The 27,560-nt window shown below is 47.5% G+C and overlaps 2 protein-coding genes across 2 annotated transcripts in view; one reads left to right on the forward strand and one right to left on the reverse strand.

Moving 5' to 3' along the window:
• LOC141026698 (BTB/POZ and MATH domain-containing protein 3-like) overlaps positions 1-26,592 on the reverse strand; it is a 301,838-nt gene extending 275,246 nt beyond the window's left edge. Inside the window, exons 1-4 of the mRNA XM_073503544.1 lie at positions 26,515-26,592; positions 25,908-26,192; positions 16,988-17,141; positions 8,779-8,864 (exon numbers count right to left, since the gene is read on the reverse strand). Of these exons, the coding sequence (XP_073359645.1) occupies positions 8,779-8,864; positions 16,988-17,141; positions 25,908-26,192; positions 26,515-26,592 (603 nt within the window). The remainder of the gene's footprint in view (positions 1-8,778; positions 8,865-16,987; positions 17,142-25,907; positions 26,193-26,514) is intronic.
• On the forward strand, positions 1,018-7,830 carry LOC120969979 (uncharacterized). The gene is made up of 3 exons (XM_045231258.1): positions 1,018-2,346; positions 2,824-2,931; positions 7,588-7,830. The coding sequence occupies exons 1-2, from the start codon at positions 1,018-1,020 to the stop codon at positions 2,926-2,928; spliced, it is 1,434 nt and encodes a 477-aa protein (XP_045087193.1). The 3' UTR covers positions 2,929-2,931; positions 7,588-7,830.
• Positions 26,593-27,560: the final 968 nt, after the last annotated feature.

Consider the following 27,560-nt stretch of genomic DNA (forward strand, 5'->3'; position numbering starts at 1 on the left):
GATCATTTCTAGCGTCAATGGTTCAACAACAAAACTTGTGAATAACATATGAAATACCAATTATTGAAAACATTATGGCCATAAATAGTCACATAAGGACGCGGATCTGGTGAGGAACAACTTTGATGTTAGGGAGTTTAATTAACTGGATTTCGGACGTGCTAATCTTGATTTTTCCAATTGATGTTGCCTTAGTGCTCTCATAAGTATCATCTGGAATGTGTGTGTTAGATTGGACATTTGTTCTTGTCTAATCCCATATGATGTTGTGTATCCTATCATCTGAAATGTGTGTGTTAGATTGGACATTTGTTCTTGTCTCCAAAGATTTGACGCACACTCCAAGACATGTTTGAATCATCAGCATGTTTATCTCTTGATGTAACCAACCTACATGTAACCTTAGGGACTCCTAGCGCAACCACAGAAAAAAGAGAATGCAGTAGGGCATCACGCCACTCCTCCATTGTGGTACCCATACTACACCGATCAAGACATTAAGGGCATAGACATGGTATGTTAGAAAATTCCAATAAGGTTTGCCTGGCTCCGGTGAGGGAGGGGCGATGACCGCAGCGTGCCTTCGGCTCGCTCCAGTGCTTGTAGTTCTCGCTAGGTGGTCCACGAACATTGTTGTAATCTTTATTACTTCTATTGTTCTTTGTACTGCCATGATTGAAGATGAATAGATTGGAAGTTTCTTGAATTTTTTTTTCCAACATGGTGGAGAAAGTCTGGGAACAGCTCAATGGCCTCGGCAACACACACTTTTCCCTTGATCGAGAGAATGCCAGTTTCAACTGCGGTGATGCATTATGGGCCGGTGTCCTGCTGCGCTATAGCCTTGATCAGCGCGACCCATGCACTCAGATGGGTGACAGGCCTGGGCCGTATCCGCTGGGATAAAACTCGAAATTTTCAGACGACGCGAGACCCATGGCCCCGTTCATCCGGCTCCTCCCACTACACTACCCAGGTCTCGAGCTCTCCCTCAGAAAAAAACCTAGGTCTCGAGCGATGGCGCCGCCGCCGCCGCCGCCGGCGGCGAAATGCCCGACCACCGTGCTCGATCTCGACGACGACCTCCTCCGCGAGGTGTTTCTCCGCCTCCCCGGCCTCCCAAGCCTCGTCGGGGCCGCCCTCTCCTGCCGCACCTTCCTCTCCGCGGTCCGTTCGTCCTCCGCCTTCCGCCGCAGCTTCGTCGGCCTTCACCCGTCTCCCTTCGTCGGCCTCTTCGTCCAGCGCAGAGACTTGAAGCCCGAGGCCTCCTCTTTCAAGGCCCACCACACCCGCCCGGACCCGGACTTCGAGGCCGCTACCCGCGGCGGCGATTTCTCCCTCAGCGGCCTCCCACTCCCAGGCGCCGACGGCAGCGTACACGGCTACGAGGAGGATGAGGGCATCGATGAAGAAGATGGCAACAACCAGGAGGAGAAGTACGAGGATGAGGAGCATGAGGATGAGGAGCACGAGGAGGAGCACGAGGAGGAGGAGGCCTCCCATGTGTGGGAGATTGAGCGATGTTGCGACGGCTACGTGCTCGTCTACAACCAGAGGGCCAAGCAGATAGCTGCCTACAACCCTCTCACCCGGGCATTGCATCTCTACCCCTCGCCACCCCGCCTCTTCTCCGATGCCACTAACTTCGAGTTCCACATTATCTCCTCCCAAGAGGACCCCGGCGCACCACCCCGCGTGCTGTGTTTTGATTTCGACTTGTTTCAGGAGAAGGCGGTCGTCCGCCTCATCTCGTCGGACAACAGCATCAAGTCCAAGTGCCGGATGTTCCCTGGCACCGGGAGCGAGGTCACTGGCAAGATGGTGAATGGGTCTGTCTATTGGACGCACGTGGGGAAACCCTACATCACCGTGCTCGACACCGCGACACTGAAGTTCACTAAAATGGATCTACCGCCGCTCTTGGCAGACCAGGAAGGCCGTAAGTGTGCTTTTGTGTTTGGTAGTACCAAGGATGGGAGGCCCTGTATCGTTTCCCCAGATTTGTGGGGTGCTTGCTCGCTTGATGTCTTTTTCTGGAGACCCGAGGATGAGGATTATGACGATGGTTGCAATTACTGGCTGTACCAGACATTTCCCTTGAAAACGATTCGCCAGTTCGTTAAGTTCTCAAAAGGAGATGATGGATTTTTCATTGTGCGGCTTATGGATGTTATAGATGGAATCCTGTACCTGCGTACCGAGTATGACGGGTGTACCGAGGCTCCTCAGTTGTTGCTATCCTTTTGCCTCGAAACAGCAGAGCTGAAAATGATATGTGAAGATTATCACAAGCCTGTCCGTCCCTACGTCATGGCCTGGCCTCCCTCTTTGGTACAAAATGATGAGGTGAGCCCATGTATATACAGTTTCTTTCCATGAGAGCACTGATTTAGTGAATTGTTGTGGAAATCGGCTATCCACTCTTAGTGTACATGATTTCCATTTTGCAAATTTGATTCATTTGAAATTACTCAACCATATAAAGTCTAATACTCTTTGACAGTGCTATATCTGATATGGACAGTTCACGTACAATTCTATGCTCATAGTTTGCACATATGATATATCATACCCTTGTGGCACTATATGTGGCTTGTTATGTTATTCTTTGCTTTCCAGCAAGAAAATGTTATTCATCGTTACTATTCTCATAAGCATATGTTCTTATGCTTGATGTTGGGCTCAACATTCTGTTGGGTGCTTACCGCAGTGTATTTTCCATTGAGGTAACATCGGTGGATCTGTGTAATTTAATTTGAAGTAGAGACACTGTAGTATTTGTGCTGTTCATAATACTTATATAGTAATCTGTAAATCCTTTAGGGTCCCTGTTCAAAAGATCAAGCTTTGTCTACCGCAAGCTCTGAAGGATGTGATGTGAAGGCTGGAGGTGGCCAAACATTGCCTGCATCTGTTGCGAAAGCATAATAGGTAACGCCATGGACTGAAGGTTATATATAAACTAGTTGAATGCCTGTGCGTTGCTACAGGCAATAACACATATAATTTGTGTCTCGATGCTGATAATATAGGTGAATTAATCAAACAGATAATTAAATGACATAAGTAGACGATGGGAGCCACCCTCATAAGTTACATTCTTTCTCGTTTCTTCACACAAATAGATATCTCAACATAGTTTCACATATTTCTATGATTGTTCACGATGGATTGTGCAAACAAATTACTGCAGCATGTAGTTGCAATTAACATATAACGCCCCTGTAGACATAATGGGTCAGAGAAGGTCTACAAAATAGGGAATTCCTAATCCAGCAAACAAAAAAAACCAAAATTTCATCTACTGTGCAAGGATGCTATTTCCCATTTCCGACCAGAAAATTATTGATATTTTAACCTTGTGAGATTTGTCATAATATGAGTTAGACAACACGATTTTAAAGAAGCATCTTTGCGTCGGTTAGCTAGAATAAACCAGTGTCGCTCGAATTTACTCGCTGCTGCTACTTTTCTAATTATTTCTCACGCCGCTGCCTTTTTCTTCATCTACCCTATCAACTCGCCTAAGTCTCCCTGCCTAACAACCAGCCAGTGCCACCCACGACTCGCGGATGTTGACGTGGGCTGCTTGGCTGCCCCTTGCCCGAGTCACTGCCTTAGCTGGCGTCGTCCATCCCTTCAAACCTATCATCATCTCCGACGCCTTCGACCTTCCTCTTAGCCGCACTCTAATCTGTAAAGCCACTACCTTTTTTTTTCGTCCACCCTATTGAAGCGCCCACCTCTCCCTGCCTAACTGCCTGCGACCGCCACCTGCAGTTGACAAGTGCTCACGCACGCCACCTAGCCCTTTGCCTGCTCGAGTCACCATCGCCGGCACCTGCCACCGCCACCCACAGTTGACGAATGTTGACACACGCCGCCTCGCCCTTCCCCTATTCAAGTCACCTCCTCCATCACCGTCGCCAGCGTGCCATCCCTCTAAACCCTACCGTCTCCAGTGCCACTAACCTCCCGCACCCCTCACTCGAATCCTTTTATCCCGTGCCTCTCATGTGTCACCAGTGACATGGCAAGCAGCAATTTTTTTTACCTCTAGCAAGGTCATGATGAATCGTTGTATGCCGCAGCCTAACGTCTCAGGATCAGTGCTAAGTGTGCATTGCACACACAAAAATACTAAAAATGTCCATTCCTGTGCGAAAAATACAAATAAATGTTCTCACTGAGATCAAAGCATGTTTCAGATTCATCTTGATAAACATCAGTGTGTCCAAGCCTACTAAGCACCAAACATATCGTGATAAACCATGTTAACAACCGAGGCTTTTATTTAGAGAGCTAAAGATACAAAGTTTACACACAGTAATCTTTACTCAAGAAATCTTGAATTGACTATCGAGGATTTATTTAGCTGCATCCCATGCAGTCAGAAACTACAAATTGCCAAACAGCTTTTGCTTGTACTAATCTTCAACTACAGTATGATAAACCACAACTTTGACTATTGTATGATAAGCGACACTGCAACAGTAACTAACCATCCTCCATCGCCTCATATTTCTCACAACACCATCCAAGCCTTGATGCACAAAACCAACCTTCATTGTTCTGCTCAGAGGAAAAGGAGACCGAAAAGGATATCCCAATTTTATTGTAGTAAGAAAACAAAACTAAGTAACAAAAGCAAACCTTCTCCCATTCACTTTAGTTAAATCCAAATGGCCATGTTGTGCTTGGAGGTCAAGCTAGAGAAGATATCAATATGATATTGAACGGACATGATGGAGAAAAGGTCTTCAAACTAAAGATAGCACACAAACAAAGATAAGCATCAGGTTGGCCTTCACACAGAGCATTGTCAGATTATGTGTTTAATCTACAGATGTCTGCTACAACAATTCGAAGTCATATAGGAAAAAAAAATACATAAAACCAGATCGAGGAAAAAAAGCGAACACATCTTCAAATTAGAAAAAAAAACATTATCTACAGATAATTTCTAGCATGATACACGGTCAAACCATAAATTAGATCACCAGACTACAATCCATATGCTACGTACTCCCTCCGTCCGAAAATACTTGTCGGAGAAATGGATAAAAATGGATCTATCTAAAACCAAAATACGTCTAGATACATTCATTCTTTCGACAAGTATTTTCGGACGGAGGGAGTATTTTAGAACAACCTCTTATTTATATTTATAAGTGCATTAATATTCCAAACTGTGAACCTACTTTAGAGCTCTTTCAACACAGTTCGTAGTTGTAAGTATATTATGGGCAATATGATTCTCCCCATTCCTTATGTAGCAAAAATCACGTGGTAGAGTCTCTCAGTGTCTTGGGCAAGAAGATTAACTTCCGGACAAGAAAATGATGATAGTATGTGTCAAATTCTTGCTAGTATAAAGAAGAGCAAGGACGTTACCTTGGTGTTTTTTTTTCAGGAATGTTACTTTGGTTTACACAAGCAAGTAATCATACGCGAGCCTCGCTGTATAAGTTAAGCTTGTTTAAATGTATGAACTTCATCATGAAACTATTATCAAGAAATAATGATCATATTATGTCGATATATCTGTAAAAAAGCAAAGTTAACTACTACAGCATGACAACGGGCCGTTTAAACCTCCTCTGACTGAATTATATTATGAACTTAAATCACTAACGATAGTCAGCATAAAATTGTGCGTCATTGATCATGTTCAGAAAGAGGTTGCCTAAAATAATAGTGCAGATTTTTGGAAGCAAAATAAGTTAGGTTGCCTAAGATAGTAAGACCACTTACATCAAAATGCCCCTGGCAGATGCCTCATAGACCAGTCACCAGTATCATATTAGGGACCAGCCACGTTACACATACCTAAGGTAGTAGGTATATCAAAGTGAGCACACATATTCAGAATGGAAGAATATCTCGAAAATTCAGAACGTAGGAAGATCTCCAAGAATAGATAAGCTGATGTTCAAGTGTTCAGCTTAAGATATGTTTACTTGCCATTGTGCTTTCCTAGGCAATCCAAGCAGATGGGGTGGAACGGGAGTTTGAAGATCGCAACCTGAACGAAATAACTAAGAAAATCAGGTGAATAAACCCAACACATAATACATGATTAAAAACATCAATTACGTACAATGTTTGTGGCAAGTTAAAACCACAATTAGCAAACCTTGATCCCTAATGTGATGATCAGAAGGGAGCGGCAACCAGGCTGTTAAGGAGAAGTTGGCACCATCGCCGGTGGGAAGATGACCGAGAGCGACGAGCCCCGGGCAACACGGGGACTCGACGACAGTGGCCGCTCTATGCGTGTACCTTATCGTGGTGCTGCTCCTCCATCGCCGTGGTCCTGTCCCTCCCCTCCCTGCCTCCCCAAGGCTTCTACGCTGCATAACTGCACCCTCCTGGCCAAATCTGATCTGAGGGCGAACACCATGCCGCGTGCACTCTGCCGGGGACAAGGCGCCTCTCCACGTGGTTGGGTTTTCTCCTATCTCTTTCTCTTCCATCGCCGGCGCAAGGGACAATACGACCAAATTCTACCTTGGTTGGTCAATCACCACAGTAGTTGGGCTCCATCCCTTTGCACACCGACCTCGGACAGCGCCACGAGCGCCTCTTCCTCTGCAGCTGCTTAGGCCAGCACCGCCGCCGCGCTCCTTCTCTGGATGGAAGGGACGGAATGGGAAGCAACCCCTCCTCTGGATCTAGATCAAGCGAGGGTAGGAAAAGGAAAGGAAGATATGGATACCTACGAACGAAAAATCTGGATGGGAACGATCGTGGGAAGGATATATAGAGAAACTCAAAATACGAGGAGAGGTGTTTCCTTTTATTTCCTCCGTGTGAAGGAGGTGGGACGAAACGATGCGAACGTACCACCCGACCATCACCAACGATTATAGGAAAGTTGTGAACGTGATGCGGAAGGAAGCAAAACGTTATGAATATAGATTGATTAGATTACATAGTTACATTAGGAAAGTGTGGTCAGAGATAGATTAGGAAAGCGTGGTCAGAGATAGGAAAGCGTGCTGAGGGATTGGTGGTTTTTTCCCTGGTTATTTGCCCACCCGTTTTGCAGTGGAGATGAAAAAAAATCGGTGGGGAGGCATCGTTCCGTGGGGGAGGCATCGTTCCATGGGGAGGCTAACAAGATGAAACGACAACGGACTCTCCCATTACGAGTAGAGATTTGCGCACCGGTTTTGCAGCGGAGATGAAAAAATATCGGTGGGGAGGCATCGTTCGGTGGGTGAGGCATCTTTCGGTGGGGAGGCTAACGAGACGAAACGACAATGGACTCTCCCATTAGGAGTAGAGATTCAGAAGGTGGATGGTTTGCATTTGTTACGATAGTATAATTGTTGATTCCGTTGGCCTGCTAGTTTTCTATAACCTTGCATCTCCAAACTTTGAAGAATACACCTGAGATGATCTTTTTGTGTCTTTGCCTTTTAACATTTGGATGGTACATTTTGGATGCATGAAAGCCAGCCATTCCTAGATTTTTAGTTAGCCTCATATTTACATGTGTTACGATCAGATGGTAGACTTGACTTAGACTTGCAATGCGCTATACTGATGAATGATGTGCACTTGTTTATCTTGTTTTTGTAGGATTACTTGGAGACCTGGTGAGATGGATGGTGGTGGTGTCTTATGCCGATGCTGATACATGGTGATTCAAGGTCTATGTCTTGAGAGCCTGATGGCCTTGTATTAACTTAATGTGCCTTTTCCGTATGCAGTATTCTGGAACTTTATACCTACTTGAACCTCCTTGAACCATTATTCTGGTTGTCGATTGCTTGTCACTTAAGATGGTTAATGATCAGGTTATGAACAGCATGGTAATTCGAAGTTGTAAGCCTTGTTGCTGCTGGTTTGGTGCATACTGTATTGCTGGGTTGATATATGTCTAGTATTACAGCTGCTAGTTAATTCTTGTTTCGGAATTTTTTTTTTTGCCAACGATCTGCATGCATGGATCTTGTGTGGTTATTTTGCCTGCTGCTCGCTGGTGCCGTCTATCCTCAGCCTTGCAAATCAATGCAGCAAAAAAGCCCAAGCTGAGCCTAACTGCCTAAGCCTCATATTGTGTAGCACTATCAAGCTGCGGTAGTCTGCTTCGACTCAAATCCACCCTCGTCGACTGATTTTCTCATATGATAGGTATGGTTGGTGGCTTATTGCAATGATCTCAGCATCATGTGCTAAGTATTCTTTTCAAAAGCGATGTTCAAGTGTTCAGTTCAATAAATATAATACATTCAGTTCAACGATCTTCATCCTCTGCGACATCACCGTTGACCTCGGACTTCACAGCCAATCCGTCAGAGAAAATTAAAAACATCGTACTCATTAGTGTGAAGTCCGAGGTCAATGGTGATGTCGCAGAGGATAGATAGACACTCGTCCTTGAGGTGCTTCTCCTTGTTCAGAACTTGGGAGTTTTTGGAATTTTTCCAAGCTCGAAGCAAGGGAGTACATGCGGCGCCAAGCGTTCATGAAACGGTAACCTCGTGTGGAGATTTGAGTGCAGGAATGGCTTGAGGCCCTTGTCGAGCATGCTCATGTTGTATGTTGCTGTGACATGGCCGATCTTACCATACCGGACCGCGGAGCCATTGGCCACCTTCTCCCTGACTCGCATGAACCCTTCAATCCTTAATATGTGGGAGCCCATCGCTGCCTCGCGGCTACAGTGGAGGCCATGATATGTTGCTGGTTCTTGCCGTGCAGGCCGCACAAGAGCCCGGGTGTTGATACTATGGGTGCGGCCGAAGTAGGCTCATCGATGTAGTGGACGGAGAGGTCACAAAGGACGGCCAAGCAGTCGTCCTTTAGGAACTCCTCCTTGTCCAGATCTTCGAGTTTCATGAATTTGCCCCAGCCTGGACTATTGCCCGTGAACCGATCTTCCTCCAATGAGGTATAAGTGCATGATGGCATCCAAGACTTATTGAGTATGCTCATTGTTGGGGAACGTAGCAGAAATTCAAAATTTTCTACGCATCACCAAGATCAACCTATGGAGTAATCTAGCAACGAGGGGAAGGGGAGTGCATCTACATACCATTGTAGATCGCTATGCGGAAGCGTTGCAAGAACGCGGATGAGGGAGTCGTACTCGTAGCGATTCAGATCACGGTTGATTCCGATCTAAGCACCGAAAAACGGTGCCTCCGCGTTCAACACACGTGCAGCCCGGTGACGTCTCCCACGCCTTGATCCAGCAAGGAGAGAGGGAGAGGTTGGGGAAGACTCCATCCAGCAGCAGCACGACGGCGTGGTGGTGATGGAGGAGCGTGGCAATCCCGCAGGGCTTCGCCAAGCACAGCGGGAGAGGAGGAAGGAGAGGGGAAGGGCTGCGCCAAGAGAGAGGTGTTCTCGTGTGTCTGGCAGCCCCAAATGCCTCAAGTATATATAGGGGAAGGGGAGGGGCTGCGCCCCCATCTAGGGTTCCCTCCCCAGGGGTGGCGGCAGCCCCCAAACCCATCTAGGGTGCGGCCAAGGGGAGGAGAGGGGGGGGGGGCGCCACTAGGGTGGGCCTTAAGGCCCATCTGGACCTAGGGTTTGCCCCCTCCCACTCTCCCATGCGCCTTGGGCCTTGATGGGGCGGGGGGGGGGGGGGGGCGCACCAGCCCACCTGGGGCTGGCCCCCTCCCACACTTGGCCCATGCAGCCTTCTGGGGCTGGTGGCCCCACTTGGTGGACCCCCGGGACCCTCCCGGTTGTCCCGGTACATTACCGATATCACCCGAAACTTTTCCGGTGACCAAAACAGGACTTCCCATATATAAATCTTTACCTCCGAACCATTCCGGAACTCCTCGTGACCTCCGGGATCTCATCCGGGACTCCGAACAACATTCGGTAACCACGTACATCTATTCCCTATAACCCTAGCGTCATCGAACCTTAAGCGTGTAGACCCTACGGGTTCGGGAACCATGCAGACATGACCGAGACGTTCTCCGGTCAATAACCAACAGCGGGATCTGGATACCCATGTTGGCTCCCACATGTTCCACGATGATCTCATCGGATGAACCACGATGTCGGGGATTCAATCAATCCCGTATGCAATTCCCTTTGTCTATCGGTATGTTACTTGCCCGAGATTCGATCGTCGGTATCACGATACCTTGTTCAATCTCGTTACCGGCAAGTCTCTTTACTCGTTCCGTAACTCACATCATCCCGTGATCAACTCCTTGGTCACATTGTGCACATTATGATGATGTCCTACCGAATGGGCCTAGAGATACCTCTCCGTTTACACGGAGTGACAAATCCCTGTCTCGATTCGTGCCAACCCAACAGATACCTGTAGTGCACCTTTATAGCCACCCAGTTACGTTGTGATGTTTGGTACACCCAAAGCATTCCTACGGTATCCGGGAGTTCCACAACCTCATGGTCTAAGGAAATGATACTTGACATTAGAAAAGCTCTTAGCAAACGAACTACACGATCTTGTGCTAGGCTTAGGATTGGGTCTTGTCCATCACATCATTCTCCTAATGATGTGATCCCGTTATCAACGACATCCAATGTCCATGGTCAGGAAACCGTAACCATCTATTGATCAACGAGCTAGTCAACTAGAGGCTTACTAGGGACATGGTGTTGTCTATGTATCCACACATGTATCTGAGTTTCCTTATCAATACAATTCTAGCATGGACAATAAACGATTATCATGAACAAGGAAATATAATAATAACCAATTTATTATTGCCTCTAGGGCATATTTCCAACAGTCTCCCACTTGCACTAGAGTCAATAATCTAGTTCACATCACCATGTGATTAACACTCACAGGTCACATCACCATGTGACCAACATCCAAAGAGTTTTACTAGAGTCAACAATCTAGTTCACATCACTATGTGATTAACACTCAATGAGTTCTGGTTTGATCATGTTATGCTTGTGAGAGAGGTTATTAGTCAACGGGTCTGAACCTTTCAGATCCGTGTGTGCTTTACGAATATCTATGTCATCTTGTGGATGCTACCACGCGCTATTTGGAGCCATTTCAAATAACTGCTCTACTATACGAATCCGGTTTGCTACTCAGAGTCATCCGGATTAGTGTCAATGTTCGCATCGACGTAACCCTTTACGACGAACTCCTTTTCACCTCCATAATTGAGAAAATTCCTTAGTCCACTAGATACTAAGGATAAGTTCGACCGCTGTTATGTGATCCATTCCCGGATCACTATTGTACCCCTTGACCAACTCATGGCAAGGCACACTTCATGTGCGGTACACAGCATAGCATACTGTAGAGCCTACGTCTAAAGCATAGGGGACGACCTTCCTCCTTTCTCTCTCTTCTGTTGTGGTCAGGTCTTGAGTCTTACTCAATACTCACACCTTGTAACACAGCCAAGAACTCCTTCTTTGCTGATCTATTTCGAACTCTTTCAAAATCATGTCAAGGTGTGCGTTCTTTGAAAGTATCATCGGGCGTCTTGATCTATCTCTATGGATCTTGATGCCCAATATGTAAGCAGCTTTATCCAGGTCTTCCTTTGAAAATCTCCTTTCAAACAACCCTTTACGCTTTCCAGAATTTTTTTACATCATTTCGGATCAACAATATGTCATTCACATATACTTATCAGAAATGTTGTAGTGCTCCCACTCACTTCTTTGGAAATACAAGTTTCTCATAAACTTTGTATAAACCCAAAATCTTTGATCATCTCATCAAAACGTACATTCCAACTCCGGGATGCTTACTCCAGTCCTTAGAAGGATTGCTGGAGCTTTGCACACTTGTTAGCATCTTTCGGGATTGACAAAACCTTCTGGTTGTATCACATGCAACCTTTCCTCAAGAAAATCTTCGAGGAAACAATGTTTTGACATCCTATCTGCAAGACTGCTAATACAATTCCAACAGACTTTTAGCATCGCTACGAGTGAGAAAGTCTCATCGTAGTCAACTCCTTGAACTTGTCGGAAAACATCTTAATGACAAGCCGAGCTTTCTTAATGGTGACACATACCATTATTGTATGTCTTCCTTTTAAAATCCATCTGCACCCAACAGCCTTACGACCATCAAGTACATGGATCCTCTCTCGGATTTTATGGCCTCGAGCCATTCGTCGGAATATGGGCCCACCATCGCTTCTCCATAGCTCGTAGGTTCATTGTTGTCTAGCAACATGACTTCCAAGACAGGATCACGTACCACTCTGAAGTAGTACGCATCCTCGTTGTCCTACGAGGTTTGGTAGTGACTTGATCCGAAGTTTCATGATCACTATCATGAGCTTCCACTTCAATTGGTGTAGGTGCCACAGGAACAACTTCCTGTGCCCTGCTACACACTAGTTGAAGTGACGGTTCAATAACCTTATCAAGTCTCCACCATCCTCCCACTCAATTCTTTCGAGAGAAACTTTTCCTCGAGAAAGGAACCGTTTCTAGAAGCAATTACTTTTGCTTCCAGATCTGAAATAGGAGGTATACCCAACTGTTTTGGGTATTCTATGAAGATGCATTTATCCGCTTTGGGTTCGAGCTTATCAGCCTGAAACTTTTTCACATAAGCATCGCAGCCCCAAACTTTTAAGAAACGACAACTTAGGTTTCTCTAAACGGTGTCGTCTCAACGGAATTGCGTGGTGCCCTATTTAAAGTGAATGCGGTTGTCTCTAATGCCTAACCCATGAACGATAGTGGTAATTCGATAAGAGACATCATGGTATGCACCATATCCAATAGGGTGCAGTTATGATGTTCGGACACACCATCACACTATGGTGTTCCAGGCGGTATTAATTGTGAAACACTTTCCACAATGTCTTAATTGTGTGCCAAACTCGTAACTCAGATACTCATCTCTATGATCATATCACAGACATTTTATCCTCTTGTCACGACGATCTTCAACTTCACTCTGAAATTACTTGAACCTTTCAATAATTCAGACTTGTGTTTCATCAAGTAAATACACTCAGCATCTGCTCAAATCATCCGTGAAGTAAGAACATAACGATATCCACTGCATGCCTCAGCACTCATTGGACTGCATACATCAAAATGTATTACTTCCAATAAGTTGCTCTTCTTGTTCCATCTTACTGAAAACGAGGCTTTTCAGTCATCTTGCCCATGTGGTATGATTTGCATGTCTCAAGTGATTCAAAATCAAGTGAGTCCAAACGATCCATCTGCAGGGAGTTTCTTCACGCATATATACCAATAGACATGGTTCGCATGTCTCAATCCTTTCAAAAACGAGTGAGTCCAAAGATCCATCTACATGGAGCTTCTTCATGCGTTCTATACCAGTATGACTCAAATGGCAGTGCCACAAGTATGTGGTACTATCATTGCTATTTTATATCTTTTGGCACGAACATGTGTATCACTACGATCGAGATTCTTTTAGGTGCAAGACCATTGAAGGTATTATTCAAATAAACAGAGTAACCATTATTATCCTTAAATGAATAACCGTATTGCGATAAACATAATCCAATCATGTTTATGCTCAACACAAACACCAAATCTCGATGGTAGAGGGAGCATGTGATGCTTGATCACATCAACCTTGGAAGCACTTCCAACACTTATCGTCATCTCACCTTGCTCTTCTTGTTCATGATAATGAAGTTCATCTGATTATTGAACTCCCACTCAGATAGACATCCCTCTAGTCATCTAAGTGATACATGATCCGAGTCAAACTAGGCCGTGTCCGATCATCACGTGAGACGGACTAGTCATCATCGGTGAACATCTCCATGTTGATCGTATCTTCTATACGACTCATGCTCGACCTTTCGGTCTTCCATGTTCCGAGGCCATGTCTGTACATGCTAGGCTCGTCAAGTCAACCTAAGTGTATTGCGTGTGTTCCGAGGCCATGTCTGTACATGCTAGGCTCGTCAACACCCGTTGTATGCGAACGTTAGAATCTATCACACCCGATCATCACGTGGTGCTTCGAAACAACGAACCTTCGCAACGGTGCACAGTTAGGGGGAACACTTTCTTGAAATTATTATAAGGGATCATCTTACTTACTACCGTCGTTCTAAGCAAATAAGATGCAAAACATGATAAACATCACATGCAATCAAATAGTGACATGATATGGCCAATATCATTTTGCTCCTTTGATCTCCATCTTCGGGGCACCATGATCATCTTCGTCACCGGCATGACACCATGATCTCCATCATCATGATCTCCATCATTGTGTCTTCATGAAGTTGTCACGCCAACGATTACTTCTACTTCTATGGCTAACGCCTTTAGCAATAAAGTAAAGTAATTTACATGGCGTTATTCAATGACACGCAGGTCATACAAAAAATAAAGACAACTCCTATGGCTCCTGCCGGTTGTCATACTCATCGACATGCAAGTCGTGATTCCTATTACAAGAATATGATCAATCTCATACATCACATATATCATTCATCACATCTTCTGGCCATATCACATCACATAGCACATGCTGCAAAAACAAGTTAGACGTCCTCTAATTGTTGTTGCAAGTTTTTACGTGGCTTGTATAGGATTCTAGCAAGAACGTTTCTTACCTACGTAAAACCACAACGTGATATGCCAATTTCTATTTACCCTTCATAAGGACCCTTTTCATCGAATCCGTTCCGACTAAAGTGGGAGAGACAGACACCCGCTAGCCACCTTATGCAACTAGTGCATCTCAGTCGGTGGAACCTGTCTCACGTAAGCGTACGTGTAAGGTCGGTCCGGGCCGCTTCATCCCACAATACCGCCGAAACAAGATAAGACTAGTAGCGGCAAGAAGAATTGGCAACATCTACGCCCACAACTGCTTTGTGTTCTACTCGTGCATAGAAACTACGCATAGACCTAGCTCATGATGCCACTGTTGGGGAACGTAGCAGAAATTCAAAATTTTCTACGCATCACCAAGATCAACCTATGGAGTAATCTAGCAACGAGGGGAAGGGGAGTGCATCTACATACCATTGTAGATCGCTATGCAGAAGCGTTGCAAGAACGCGGATGAGGGAGTCGTACTCGTAGCGATTCAGATCGCGGTTGATTCCGATCTAAGCACCGAAAAACGGTGCCTCCGCGTTCAACACACGTGCAGCCCGGTGACGTCTCCCACGCCTTGATCCAGCAAGGAGAGAGGGAGAGGTTGGGGAAGACTCCATCCAGCAGCAGCACGACGGCGTGGTGGTGATGGAGGAGCGTGGCAATCCCGCAGGGCTTCGCCAAGCACCGCGGGAGAGGAGGAAGGAGAGGGGAAGGGCTGCGCCAAGAGAGAGGTGTTCTCGTGTGTCTGGCACCTCCAAATACCTCAAGTATATATAGGGGAAGGGGAGGGGCTGCGCCCCCATCTAGGGTTCCCTCCCCAGGGGTGGCGGCAGCCCCCAAACCCATCTAGGGTGCGGCCAAGGGGAGGAGAGGGGGGGGGGGGGGCGCCACTAGGGTGGGCCTTAAGGCCCATCTGGACCTAGGGTTTGCCCCCTCCCACTCTCCCATGCGCCTTGGGCCTTGGTGGGGGGCGCACCAGCCCACCTGGGGCTGGCCCCCTCCCACACTTGGCCCACGCAGCCTTCTGGGGCTGGTGGCCCCACTTGGTGGACCCTCGGGACCCTCACGGTGGTCCCGGTACATTACCGATATCACCCGAAACTTTTCCGGTGACCAAAACAGGACTTCCCATATATAAATCTTTACCTCCGGACCATTCCGGAACTCCTCGTGACGTCCGGGATCTCATCCGGGACTCCAAAAAACATTCGGTAACCATGTACATCTATTCCCTATAACCCTAGCGTCATCGAACCTTAAGCATGTAGACCCTACGGGTTCGGGAACCATGCAGACATGACCGAGACGTTCTCCGGTCAATAACCAACAGCGGGATCTGGATACCCATGTTGGCTCCCACATGTTCCACGATGATCTCATCGGATGAACCACGATGTCGGGGATTCAATTAATCCCGTATGCAATTCCCTTTGTCTATCGGTATGTTACTTGCCCGAGATTCGATCGTCGGTATCACGATATCTTGTTCAATCTCGTTACCGGCAAGTCTCTTTACTCGTTCCGTAACTCACATCATCCCGTGATCAACTCCTTGGTCACATTGTGCACATTATGATGATGTCCTACCGAGTGGGCCCAGAGATACCTCTCCGTTTACACGGAGTGACAAATCCCAGTCTCGATTCGTGCCAACCCAACAGACACTTTCGGAGATACCTGTAGTGCACCTTTATAGCCACCCAGTTACGTTGTGACGTTTGGTACACCCAAAGCATTCCTACGGTATCCGGGAGTTGCACAACCTCATGGTCTAAGAAAATGATACTTGACATTAGAAAAGCTCTTAGCAAACGAACTACACGATCTTGTGCTAGGCTTAGGATTGGGTCTTGTCCATCACATCATTCTCCTAATGATGTGATCCCGTTATCAACGGCATCCAATGTCCATGGTCAGGAAACCGTAACCATCTATTGATCAACGAGCTAGTCAACTAGAGGCTTACTAGGGACATGGTGTTGTCTATGTATCCACACATGTATCTGAGTTTCCTTATCAATACAATTCTAGCATGGACAATAAACGATTATCATGAACAAGGAAATATAATAATAACCAATTTATTATTGCCTCTAGGGCATATTTCCAACACTCATTGTGTACTTTGCAATGACGTCACCGGTCTTGGCATGGCTGTTGTGCTGGAGGAAGAGGGTGATATAACCGTCGGCCTATATTTGGCCACCGATGCTAAATGTGCATGACATGACCTTCTTGCCACTGGCCACCTTCTCCCTGACTTGCGTTAACTCTTCGATCCTGAAGACATGGGAGGCGGTGGTAAGCTACCGTCCAAGTGTTGAGTTTGAGACAATAGGCGCGATCGCATTGGTAATTCGGCGGCGACATGGCAAAGGATGGACAATTGGTCGTCCTTTAGGAGCTCTTTCTTGTCCAGATCTTTGTGTTTCATGATTTTTTCAGCCCCAACCACTGTCATTATCAAAGTGGCGATCCCCTATTCCAGTGTAGGACGGCTTCAGGAACTTGTCGAGTTTGGTCATGGTGTACGCTGCCTTGGCGTTGCCGGTCTTGACGTGGGTGGCGTGCCGGAGGAAGAGGGGGAGATGGCCCTCTGACTCAGACGTTTAGGTAACACACGACAGGCAAGTCATGGCCGCCGATGTTGAAGTGGTCTGACTTGACCTGCTCGCCATTGCGGCCACCTTCTCCCTGACTTGTGTGAACCCTTTGATCCAGAAGACGTTGGAGCTGACGGTGGAAGCCATGATCCGCTGACGGTTAGCGCCGCGCTGGGCGTTGACATGTGGTCGGCTGAGGAGACGGATTGCCTAGGGCTTCCAGATCAGCACAGAGTACCTGTTTGTTTTCTCTCAAACCGGCGTGTATAGAACACACACACACACACACACACACACACACACACACGATCTAACCCGGTTGCTGCCTGACAATTCCTATTCGGTATGCAGGGAGAACTACCTGTGAGGACATGAATTGAAGGAGACTTATGATTCCTCGAAAAGGAGGGGATGAGGTCCGTGAGGCCATTGAAAAAAAGAGAAAAAAGGAGAACAATGAGAGAAAAAGGGAGAGATGGTGCACACTACTATCCTATCATCACACTTGTCCTTCAAAGTAGCACTATGCATTCTATATAGTCTCCATGAATTTCACTTTCATATACTAGTGGGATTTTTTACATTATTAGAACTTGACTTGTATATTCTGATAACGAGCTTCACGACAAAGCGAGGCGGTAGCGGCTCACAGCTTCACGCCGAGATGGAACTCGCACGCGGATTTGTAGATGGTGTAGGAGAGTTCCTATACGCCGTGTTTGGCGGCACCCTCTTCGTCGATGTCCAGCAGCGAATCGCGCGACCTTCGCCTGGCGGAGAGCCTTTGTCGATGGCCAGAGTGCGTTGTATAGCTCATTGAAGTGCAACCACCCATGGCTCCCGCCTTTGCGGGATAGTGTGCCACGGTTGCCAGCCTGCTCACGGCGCCACGGCTCGACGGACTGGCCGCTGGAGCTGCCGGCCTCCACACCGTGCTGGCCGCACTTGCACGGCGGCGGCCACCACGTCCGCAACCTTATCCCAACATGGCTGTGCTCGCTGGAGCTACGAAAAAATGGTGGCAGAGGGGAGGAGGAAAGCGGCGGAGGGGAAGAGGAAAGCGGCGCATCTGATGTGAGAAGGTAACCCTAAATCACCGGTTCCGCGTACATATAGCGGCTCGAGGGACGGTGAGCGTAGGATTTTGCAGCCGTGGAGGGCTACTCGAACACGTACTTAAGTTCTGTTGCTAAAAAAACAAAAGTTGCTCTCAAGTTCTAATGTTGAATTGTTACATTGTGGAATTATCTGGGCCTGGGCTGTATCCGTTCCGCTGGGATAAAACTCGGCCTTTGGGAAATTCGGACGACACGATCGAGATTACCCATTTATTCGGCTGCCCCTTCCCTCACCACTGCTAGCTAGGTCTGGAGCGATGGCGCCGCCGCAGCCGGCGAAATGCCCCACAACCGTGCTCGATCTGGACGACTTCCCTTCTCCGCGAGGTGTTCCTCCACCTTCCTGCGCTGCCGAGCCTCGTCCGCGCCGCGCTCGCCTGCCGCACCTTCCTCCGCGCGGTCCGTTCGTCACCCGCCTTCCGCCGCAGTTTCCAGGCTCTCCACCCGTCTCCCTTTGTCGGCCTCTTCATCCAACGCTTCATCAACGGCTTCGAGCCCGAGGACTCCTATTTCGACGCCCACCACCTCCACACCGACCGGGACTTCGCCGCCGCTGTCCGCGGTGGCGATTTCGACCTCAACGGCCTCCCACTCCCAGACGAGGATGAGGACAGGGACGAAGAAGATGAGAACAATGAGGAGGAGGAAATGGAGGAGGACACCGATGGAGAAGATGAGGACAGCGAGGATAAAGCAGAGGAGGACGAAGAAGAAGACGAGAACAGCGAGGAAGAGAACCACATGGAGGGGTACACCGATGGTGAAGATGAGAACATGGAGGATGAAAAGGAGGAGGACGAAGAAGAAGACGAGAAGAGCGAGGAAGAGCAGAACGATGAGGCCTTCTCGCCCGTGTGGCAGATTGAGCGATGCTGCGACGGCTACGTCGTCCTCTTCAACAAGAGGGCAAAGCAGATAGCTGCCTACAACCCTCTCACGGAGGCACTGCATCTCTACCCCTCGCCGCCACGCCTCTTCTCTGATGCCATAAACTTCGAGTTCCACATAATCTCCTCCCAAGAGGACCCCGACATACCACCCCGCGTGGTAGTGTGTTTCTACAATGACTTCGATCAGGCGGTCGTCGGCATCAGCTCGTCTGACAGCAGCACCGAGTCCGAGTGGCAGAAGTTCCCTGAGACCGCGATCGGACTCACCGGCAAGATGGTGAATGGCTCCATCTATTGGACGCACGTGGGGAAACCGTACATGACCGTGCTCGACACCGCGACGCTGCAGTTCACTAAGATGGATCTGCCGCCGCTCTTGGCAGAGCGGCAAGATGACCGTGAGTGTGCTTTTGTGCTTGGTAATACCAAGGATGGGAGGCCGTGTATCGTTTCCCCAGATTTGTGGGGTGATTGCTCGCTTAATTTTTTTTCTGGAGACGCAACGAATATATTGACGATGGCTGGATACTGGACCAGACATTTCCCTTGAAAACTATTCGTCAGTTCATTAAGTTCTCAAAAGGAGATGATGAATTTATTATTTTGCGGCTTATGCAGCTTATCGATGGGGTCGTGTACCTGCGTACTGCATATGACTGGTATACCGAGGCTCCTCCGTTATTGTTATCCTTTTGTCTCGAAACAGCAGAGCTGAAAATGATCTGTGAAGATTATCACAAGCCCATCCATCCCTACATCATGGCGTGGCCTCCTTCTTTGGTACTCCCTCCGTCCCGAAAAACATGTCGCAAGGGCTTTTTCGCAATTTAGTCCTTCGAACATTCCCGACCAAACCCGCAGTCCACCCCGTCTCCTTCCTCGCTCTCTTCGTCGCTCCCCCACTCCGGCGACGGCGCTGACTCCGACCCTCCGCCCCACGCCCCATGTCACCTTGCTCCCCCCACCCACCTCTCCGCCGCACCACGTAGCCGTCGCCTCCCCCCCCCCCCCCCCCACGCCGCCGCCTCGTTCCCCTGCCAAAACAGAGCAAGCGGCAAGGTTCGATTTTTGCCGCCGCCTGGTTCACCTGCGCGTCGTGGATCACCTCCTCGCCGGCTAGCCTCCGTCGACCTCATCCCTTCCGCCCACAGCCCCACCCCGCCGCTCCCGCGTCATCTTCGGCCGGCGGCCCCGCCACGCCGCAGCTCCTTCGCCAGCAAGCCGACGCCGCCTTCCACCCCGTGTCGTCGTCGCCAGCAGGTAGACGACGCCGTCCACTCCTGTTCAGCCACGGCACCATCGTCCAGCACCTCAAGGCCGACATCGTCCAGCACCTCAAGGCCGTCCACTCCTGTTCAAGATTTCATATTCAGAGGTGAGTACTGAAACTACTTGATGCTAAGATTCAGACTAAAGTTCACTGTCAAAACTGTCAATTTACTCCTTGATGTGGGCATTTCTAGTTTGATCCAGAGATTCAGAAGATTAAGCGACCCATTCGCACATCTAGAGCCAACGTAACGTGTCAATAATTCATCGGCGTTTGTTTACTGATTGCCGCTAAAGTTTGATGCTTTCGATCTGGCCATGATTGGGAGAGAGAGAGATGTAAAACAAGATGAGATAGAAACTAGTTCTTCTACAACTTGTATCTGGTTTCACACCCTTTTCTTTAGATCCAGGGACATAGGTCATGCTGGCATGGTAGCTTACATTGTAGTGCTGATGCAGAGGTCTCCTCTAGTTGGGTTAAATTAAGGCGGTGGCATCACGTCTCGGTGTTAGAGTTCTTTTATCGGCATGCTGTTGGGTAATTAAGCAAATCAAACCAGGTCCAAGTGAATGCTGCTAATTCTTTTTCATTTGGTTTGTAGTGTAGCTTTCCATAATAGGGGACTATAGACACTTTATTTCTTTTTTTTTGACGGTGCTACGGCGGGCTTACTATAGAAACTTCGTGACTGTAGTTGCTGCTGCACTAGCACTTGTGGTGCAGCTAGCTAGAAGCTAAGCTTGCCTGAATTATTTGTTCGGCTTAATTATCTGCTACTCTCATCATGTAAACAAATCGAGACCATTCTACATGCTTGTTTGTGACTAAGAAAGAGTAAAGTAACGGTAATTAACAAAGAGTAAAGTACTCCTTGATGTGGGCCTCCTCATTGGTTGTAAAGCAAAGCAATTTGACATTTTCAAATTATGAGTAAATCAGAAACTAGTCTCAGCTTGAGTCCTGATCTTGTGCATTTTCTTTTTCTTTCAGTGAACTAGTCTAGCTATTGAGTCATGATGTACTGTAGTTTTTTATTTAAATGTTTAATTGACAAATCATTTTAAATGGTGTGCACAGGTTTCAGTGAACTAGTCTCAGCTTGAAACAGTTAACTGAATTTTGTCAGTGGAATGGATCTTTTTGAACCACTCTGAATTCTGTTCTGAAAAATAGTCGGGTCATCTTCACATCCTGTGTTGTGTGTGTTTCTGAAAAAAAAACAGTTAACTGAATTTTGTCAGTGGAATGGATCTTTTTGAACCACTCTGAATTCTGTTCTGAAAAATAGTCGGGTCATCTTCACATCCTGTGTTGTGTGTGTTTCTGAAAAAAAAACAGTTAACTGAATTTAAATGTTGTTAATGCATTTTAGAATGACTGAATGACTGAATTTTCAGCCAAGTTTGTTTCTGAACAGTAGTGACATGGAGTAGTGTAGTGGTCCTGTGGTGACCAAATTTTCAAATACTCTCTGTAAGTTGGTGAAAATACCCCTTATATACTCTTACAACCTGGGTATGAACCTCTCTTCTCTACTTCATCTTTACTGAATTTACTGAATGTGTGTATTCTCTGAACCACTTATTCTCTGTCTACTGAATTTTAGTGAATGTGAGATGTACTCCTGTAAACTGAGATGTGCTTTTGTAAAGGGTGATGTCAACTTGTGAATTATACTCTGTGCAGTTGTTTCTGAGGACAACTATTTATTGCCTGAAAGATAACACATAACTGATCAAACATCTTGTAGGAGTAACTAACTAGCTATGTTACTTAAGGAAACCTTCCTCAGATTAACTTGTTTATTTGCAGTACTTCTCTCTGTCTGTAGAACAATTCTTTAAACTGGAAAAGAGGAGGCAAGAGGGACCATGTGTAGCTGATGTCTGAGAGCCTAAAACTTGCTTATGCAATAAATTGCCCAAGTTAGCTATAATACATTCATCTTACTGCAAACAAGAATGGTGTGCCCAGGTTTACACTACTGTTTTCAGTTAACTAAACTGGCAAAGACTATGACATGACAAGTGTCAAACAGTTCAATTTATCTTGCAAGTACAATTTGACCAGATTATATACTGCAATTTTGTTTCAATTAGATGATTGGCTTACTGGAGTACAGATTAACTGAAGCCTGAAACCTGCCATACAACACACAACATGCTTAGTCCCTCTTTAGTTCATTCACTTCACATCATTCAACTTTAGAGTTGTGATTCATGATTTGGACATATGGGTGCCCTCTCTTTTCTTTGTAATTTTGATTGGGAGTAAATGACAAAATTACAGGTCATTTTTTGAGAGTGGACTGTTTTCCATTATGTTTATGCTTCAATCTGAATACCATCTTAATGTCATCTCTGAATGAGTACTGTATTAATGATCATTATTACAGGAAGCAACAGCAGCACGAAGAGATTACACTTGATGTCTACTCCTTATGCTTGCAACAACAACATCACTGAGAGATTACAACAAGGAACAACAGCAGTTGCTACAGATCAGAGATTACACTGTACCTTCTTCTTCAGAGATGATCAGCAGCGAAGAACAGCAGCGCAGCACGAGCATGAGCTCCACCGGCAAGCATGGAGCATGGGCGAGCGTGCACGCACCCGAGCTTGGGTGGCGGCGGCGGCGGTTTTTGGTCACCGGAGGAGCTACTGACGAGCTCCAATGGCGGCGAGCGGCAGACCACCACGGCCAGGAGAACCAGCAACCAATCGACAGCGGAAAAGAGACCTGGAGGACCCGAAGATCACCCTGAAGCTGTTGAGCAGCTCGGGGAAGCCATAGGAGGAGCGATGGCGTTGAGCTCGTGTGCGGAATCGGCGGCCGGAGTGGGAGGAGACGGGATCGATTCCGTCGATCCACGGCTTCCCAGCAAGCGTGGCTCAAGGAGGACGTATGTATGGGCGAGGCGGAGCTCCTGGTATGCTCGGGGAGGACTAAGGAGGTGCGACGGCGCCGAGCTCCTGTGCCGACGCCGCTGACGGCGTGGGAGGAGACGAGCTCGTTTTTGGAGTGTGGGGGGAGCTCCTGTGCGGAAGCAGCGATCGGCAGCAGGGGAGAAGCAGCGACTGACCGGCAGCAGCCGTTTTGGCCAACGGCAGGAGATCCACCGGCCTGGAGCCTGGCCGGCGGCAGGATCTTCCCACGCCTGGAGCCTGCGTGCGGGTTGATTTTAGAGAATTCAAAGTTATGGAAGGGTGTTTTTGTAAAAAGTGCGATAGTTCAAATTTGAAACCCCCTGCGACATGTTTTTCGGGACGGAGGGAGTAATTGATAAGGTGAGCTCATGCACATTGTGAGAAAATGCTTTGCCACAGTTTCTTTCTATGTACAGAACCTGGATTTCAGTATGCAATTTTTATTTACTTGAGAACACTGAATTAATGGATTGTTGTACGAATCTGCTATCCAGTCTTACCGTACATGATTTCCTTTTTGCATTTCTATTTCACTTGAAAATACTGAACCATTATAAAGTCTAATACTCTGTAACCGTGCTATATATTGCTGAGGCAGTTCTATGCTGATAGTGTGCACATTATGATATATCATACCCTTGTGGCACCGTATTTGGTATTATGGTTTGTTATATTATTCTTTGTTTGACGGATGAAGCACTTGATTTGCATAAAGCATAAATTCAGAATCAGACTTGTCTAGGCACCCATTCATGAAAGATTGATAGATATATGTAAACCGTGCTCTGTAGGCTGTATAACTGCCTCGCTAAAAGTGGAAACCCTTCCACCCTTCGGCGTTACTGTTGTAATAAGCATATGTTGTATACTTGTTGATGTTGGGCTCAACAATCTGTTGACTGCTTACAGCAGTATATGTCCATCGAGGCAACATCGGCTGATCTGTGTACTTTAATTTGGAGTAGAAACACTGTACTTGTTTTGGGCTGTTCACAATACATATAGATTCTTCAGGGTCCCTGTTCAAAAGGTCAAGCTTTGTCTACACCAGGATCCGAAGGAAGTGATGTGAAGGATCAAGGTGCCTTAAAAGGGCCTGCGTCTGTTGCAAAAGCATAATAGGTAACTGAATGTTATATATAAATTCTGAAGGTGGATGGTTTGCATAACTAGACATGGCCTGCACATTTGTTACGATGGTATAAATGTCGATTCAGTTGGCCTGCTAGTTTTCTACGTATAATCTTGCATCTCCAAACTTTGAAGAATGGACCTGAGACAATCTCTTTTGCTGCTTTGTCTTTTAACATTTGGATAGTACCTTTTGGATGCATGAAAGTCAGCCATTCCTAGATTTTGAATTAGCCTCATATTTAAATATTTTGGGATCAGATGGTAGACTACTGGACTCAGATTTCCAACTACGCACTATATTGACGATTGATGTGCACTTGTTTATCTTGTTCCGGTAGGATCACTTGGAGACCTGGTGAGATGTTGATGCGGATCCATGGTGACTCAAGCAATATGTTCATCTGAATGTTGCCTTTTGCTTATTTATTTAGTATTCTGGAATTTCGGACCTAATTCAACCTTACTTGTCGATTGCTTGTCTATTAAGATGGTTAATGGTCAGGTTATGACGAGAATGGTGATTCGAAGTTGTAAGCCTTGTCGCTGCTGATTTGACGCAATACTGGATTGACGGGGTGATTTATTTCTATTCTTACCGCTGCTAGCTAGCTAATTCTTGTTTAGGATTTGCTTTGCCAACGATGTGCATGGATCTTGTGTGGTCAATTTTTACTGCTTCTTGCTGACAAATCAATGGAGCAACAATCCCAAGCTGAGCCTGAGCCTCGTATTATGTAGCACTCAAATCCATCCGTGGCCAACTCATTATCTCACATGGTGCACATACTAATAGTGAATGCAACGATTTTACAATGCAGTTCATATGCAACAATTTTTTAGCCAAGTGAGGATAAAAACAACTTTGTAAAGAAACAAAGATGCATTACGTAAGTCGCCATAATGCTCCGTAATATAATATAGATACTTAGAGAGAAAATGTCTACTTACTAATATAGATACTCAGACATATAACAGGTAACATATACTAGGTAGTAGATAATCAAATCGAAGGGAAGCAAATCTCTAGAAGGCTATACTAGTTGACATTCAAGTCGAGGTGAAGCCACAGAGCAACCGCCTTCAGGCCCGCCTGCTTGTTCAAGTCCAATCACGGCGTCACCATTGGTTCCTCCGCCACAACAATCTCGCCATCGTAGTCGGTAGTGTGAAGTCCTAGGTCAACGGTGACATCACAAAGGATGGACAGACAATCGTCCTTGAGGTGCTTCTCTTTGTCCAGATCTTCATGTTTCAGGAAATCTTCCAAGCTCCAACCATAGCACATGAGGTGCCAAGCGTTCATGAAGCGGTAGCCTCGAGCCTCGTGTCGAGTATGCTCATCTTGGACGTTGCCGTGGCGTGGCCGATCTTACCATGCCTGACAAGTGACAAGGTAGAGGGAGATATACCCCTTGTACTTTTTCTTTCTGCCCGTTTGGGTAGCACAGGATACGCCACTCATGGCGGCCGGCGCTGAAGGGTCTTGATGTGACGGCGGAGCCATTGGGCACCATCTCCCAGACTCGCGTAAACCCTTCAATGCTAAAGATGTGGGAGCCTGTCGCCTGCCTCGCGGTGACGGTGGAGGCGGTGATCTGCTGACGGGTCTCGGCGCGCAGGGCGCACAAGAGCCCGGGTGTTGACGTGACGGGCGCAAGCGCGACCTCAGTAGAGTAAATTGCATAAAACCACCACTTTGAAGGCTAGGTTTGCAGAAAACACTATGCTACACTTTTGTTGCAAAAAACACCACGTCTTCTGTAATCGTTTTGCAAAAACCACTGATCGGCGGCTTTGTCTCGGTTAAGCGCACTTATGACAGACGGGGCCCGCCAGTCAGGTTGACGTTGCACCGCTTAACACCTTGCAGCTAACGGCGACGGTAGGTAACGAGTGATGAGCCATGTGGGGTCCACCTGTCATCGAAAGAAAATGAAAAAAAAACTTCATCTTCACCACCGGATCCCGACCAGGGCAGATGCTCGCCGCCCGTCCCGCCCCCGGCTGGGGCACAGGCCGCTGTACCCGTTGCCGTGCGAAGCTCGCCCCGCCCCTGCCGAGGCAGAGGCCGCCGTCGTCGTGGCCTCCTGAAGGTTGAGCCATCCAGTTGACGAAGCGGGACGAGCCCGCCTCCCCTCTACTCCCTCAGCTCTCCCCCAGATCCCCAATGGTCGCACCCGCTGCCTTAGATCCTCCTCCAGGCAGCCCCTTCCCACTCTCCTCTTGATCGATCCAACCGAATCACTGCTTTTGGTCGCTCAATTGGTCATGGACGCCATGGGGGAGCTTGCTGTGGGAAGCGGGATGCACCACCACAAGTGCAAGGTGTGCAGGAAAGGGCTTCTTGTGCGGCCGCTCGCTCGGCGGGCACATGCGCTCCCACATCTCGCTCGGCGAGGCGCTGCCGGAGGCCCATGACGAGATGGAGGCGGCCGCCGGTGGCTGTGATGGCCGCGCCGCCCAGGCGGAGGCGCAGTTCGATGCGCGTGGCGGCGCCGGCCCCCGCGTCGCGACCGCCGATGTTAAGCTCATTCCATGAGGAGCAGGAGGACGCCGCGCTCTGCCTCCTGATGCTCTCGAGGACACCACCGGCGGCATGCGGAGCTCGATAGCGTCGAAGCAGGTGCACCTCCCAAGGAACGTCTGTGTCTGCAACTCAGCTCTGTTTCAGTATGCTGAAGATAAGGCAAGGCAAGCAAAAAAAAGGCAGACTTTTTTTGTCCTTTTTCTTTCAATGACAGGTGGCCCCACATGGCTCCACACATGCTCACAATGTTACCAACTGTCGCCGTTACCTGCGAGGTGTTAAGCGGCGCCACGTCAGCCTGACTGGCGGGCCCCGTCTGTCATAAGTGCGCTTAACCGAGACAAAGCCGCCGATCAGTGGTTTTTGCAAAACGATTACAGAAGACGTGGTGTTTTTTGCAACAAAAGTGTAGCGTAGTGTTTTCTGCAAACCTAGCCTTCAAAGTGGTGGTTTTGTGCAATTTACTCACCTCAGTAGGCTCATGGGTGTAGTGGACGGAGACGTCGCAGCTGAGGACGGACAGGCAGTCATCCTTGAGGTGCTG

This window comes from Aegilops tauschii, chromosome 7 (assembly GCF_002575655.3).
Source record: "Aegilops tauschii subsp. strangulata cultivar AL8/78 chromosome 7, Aet v6.0, whole genome shotgun sequence".
NCBI lineage: Eukaryota > Viridiplantae > Streptophyta > Magnoliopsida > Poales > Poaceae > Aegilops > Aegilops tauschii.

What these genes read in the sequence shown, in the direction of transcription:
- LOC120969979 (XM_045231258.1), top strand. Translation starts at nt 1,018, where the DNA reads ATGGCGCCGCCGCCGCCGCCGCCGGCGGCGAAATGCCCGACCACCGTG. An exon ending in CTTTGGTACAAAATGATGAG is followed by an intron (nt 2,347 to 2,823) that starts GTGAGCCCATGT and finishes TAAATCCTTTAG; the next exon opens with GGTCCCTGTTCAAAAGATCA.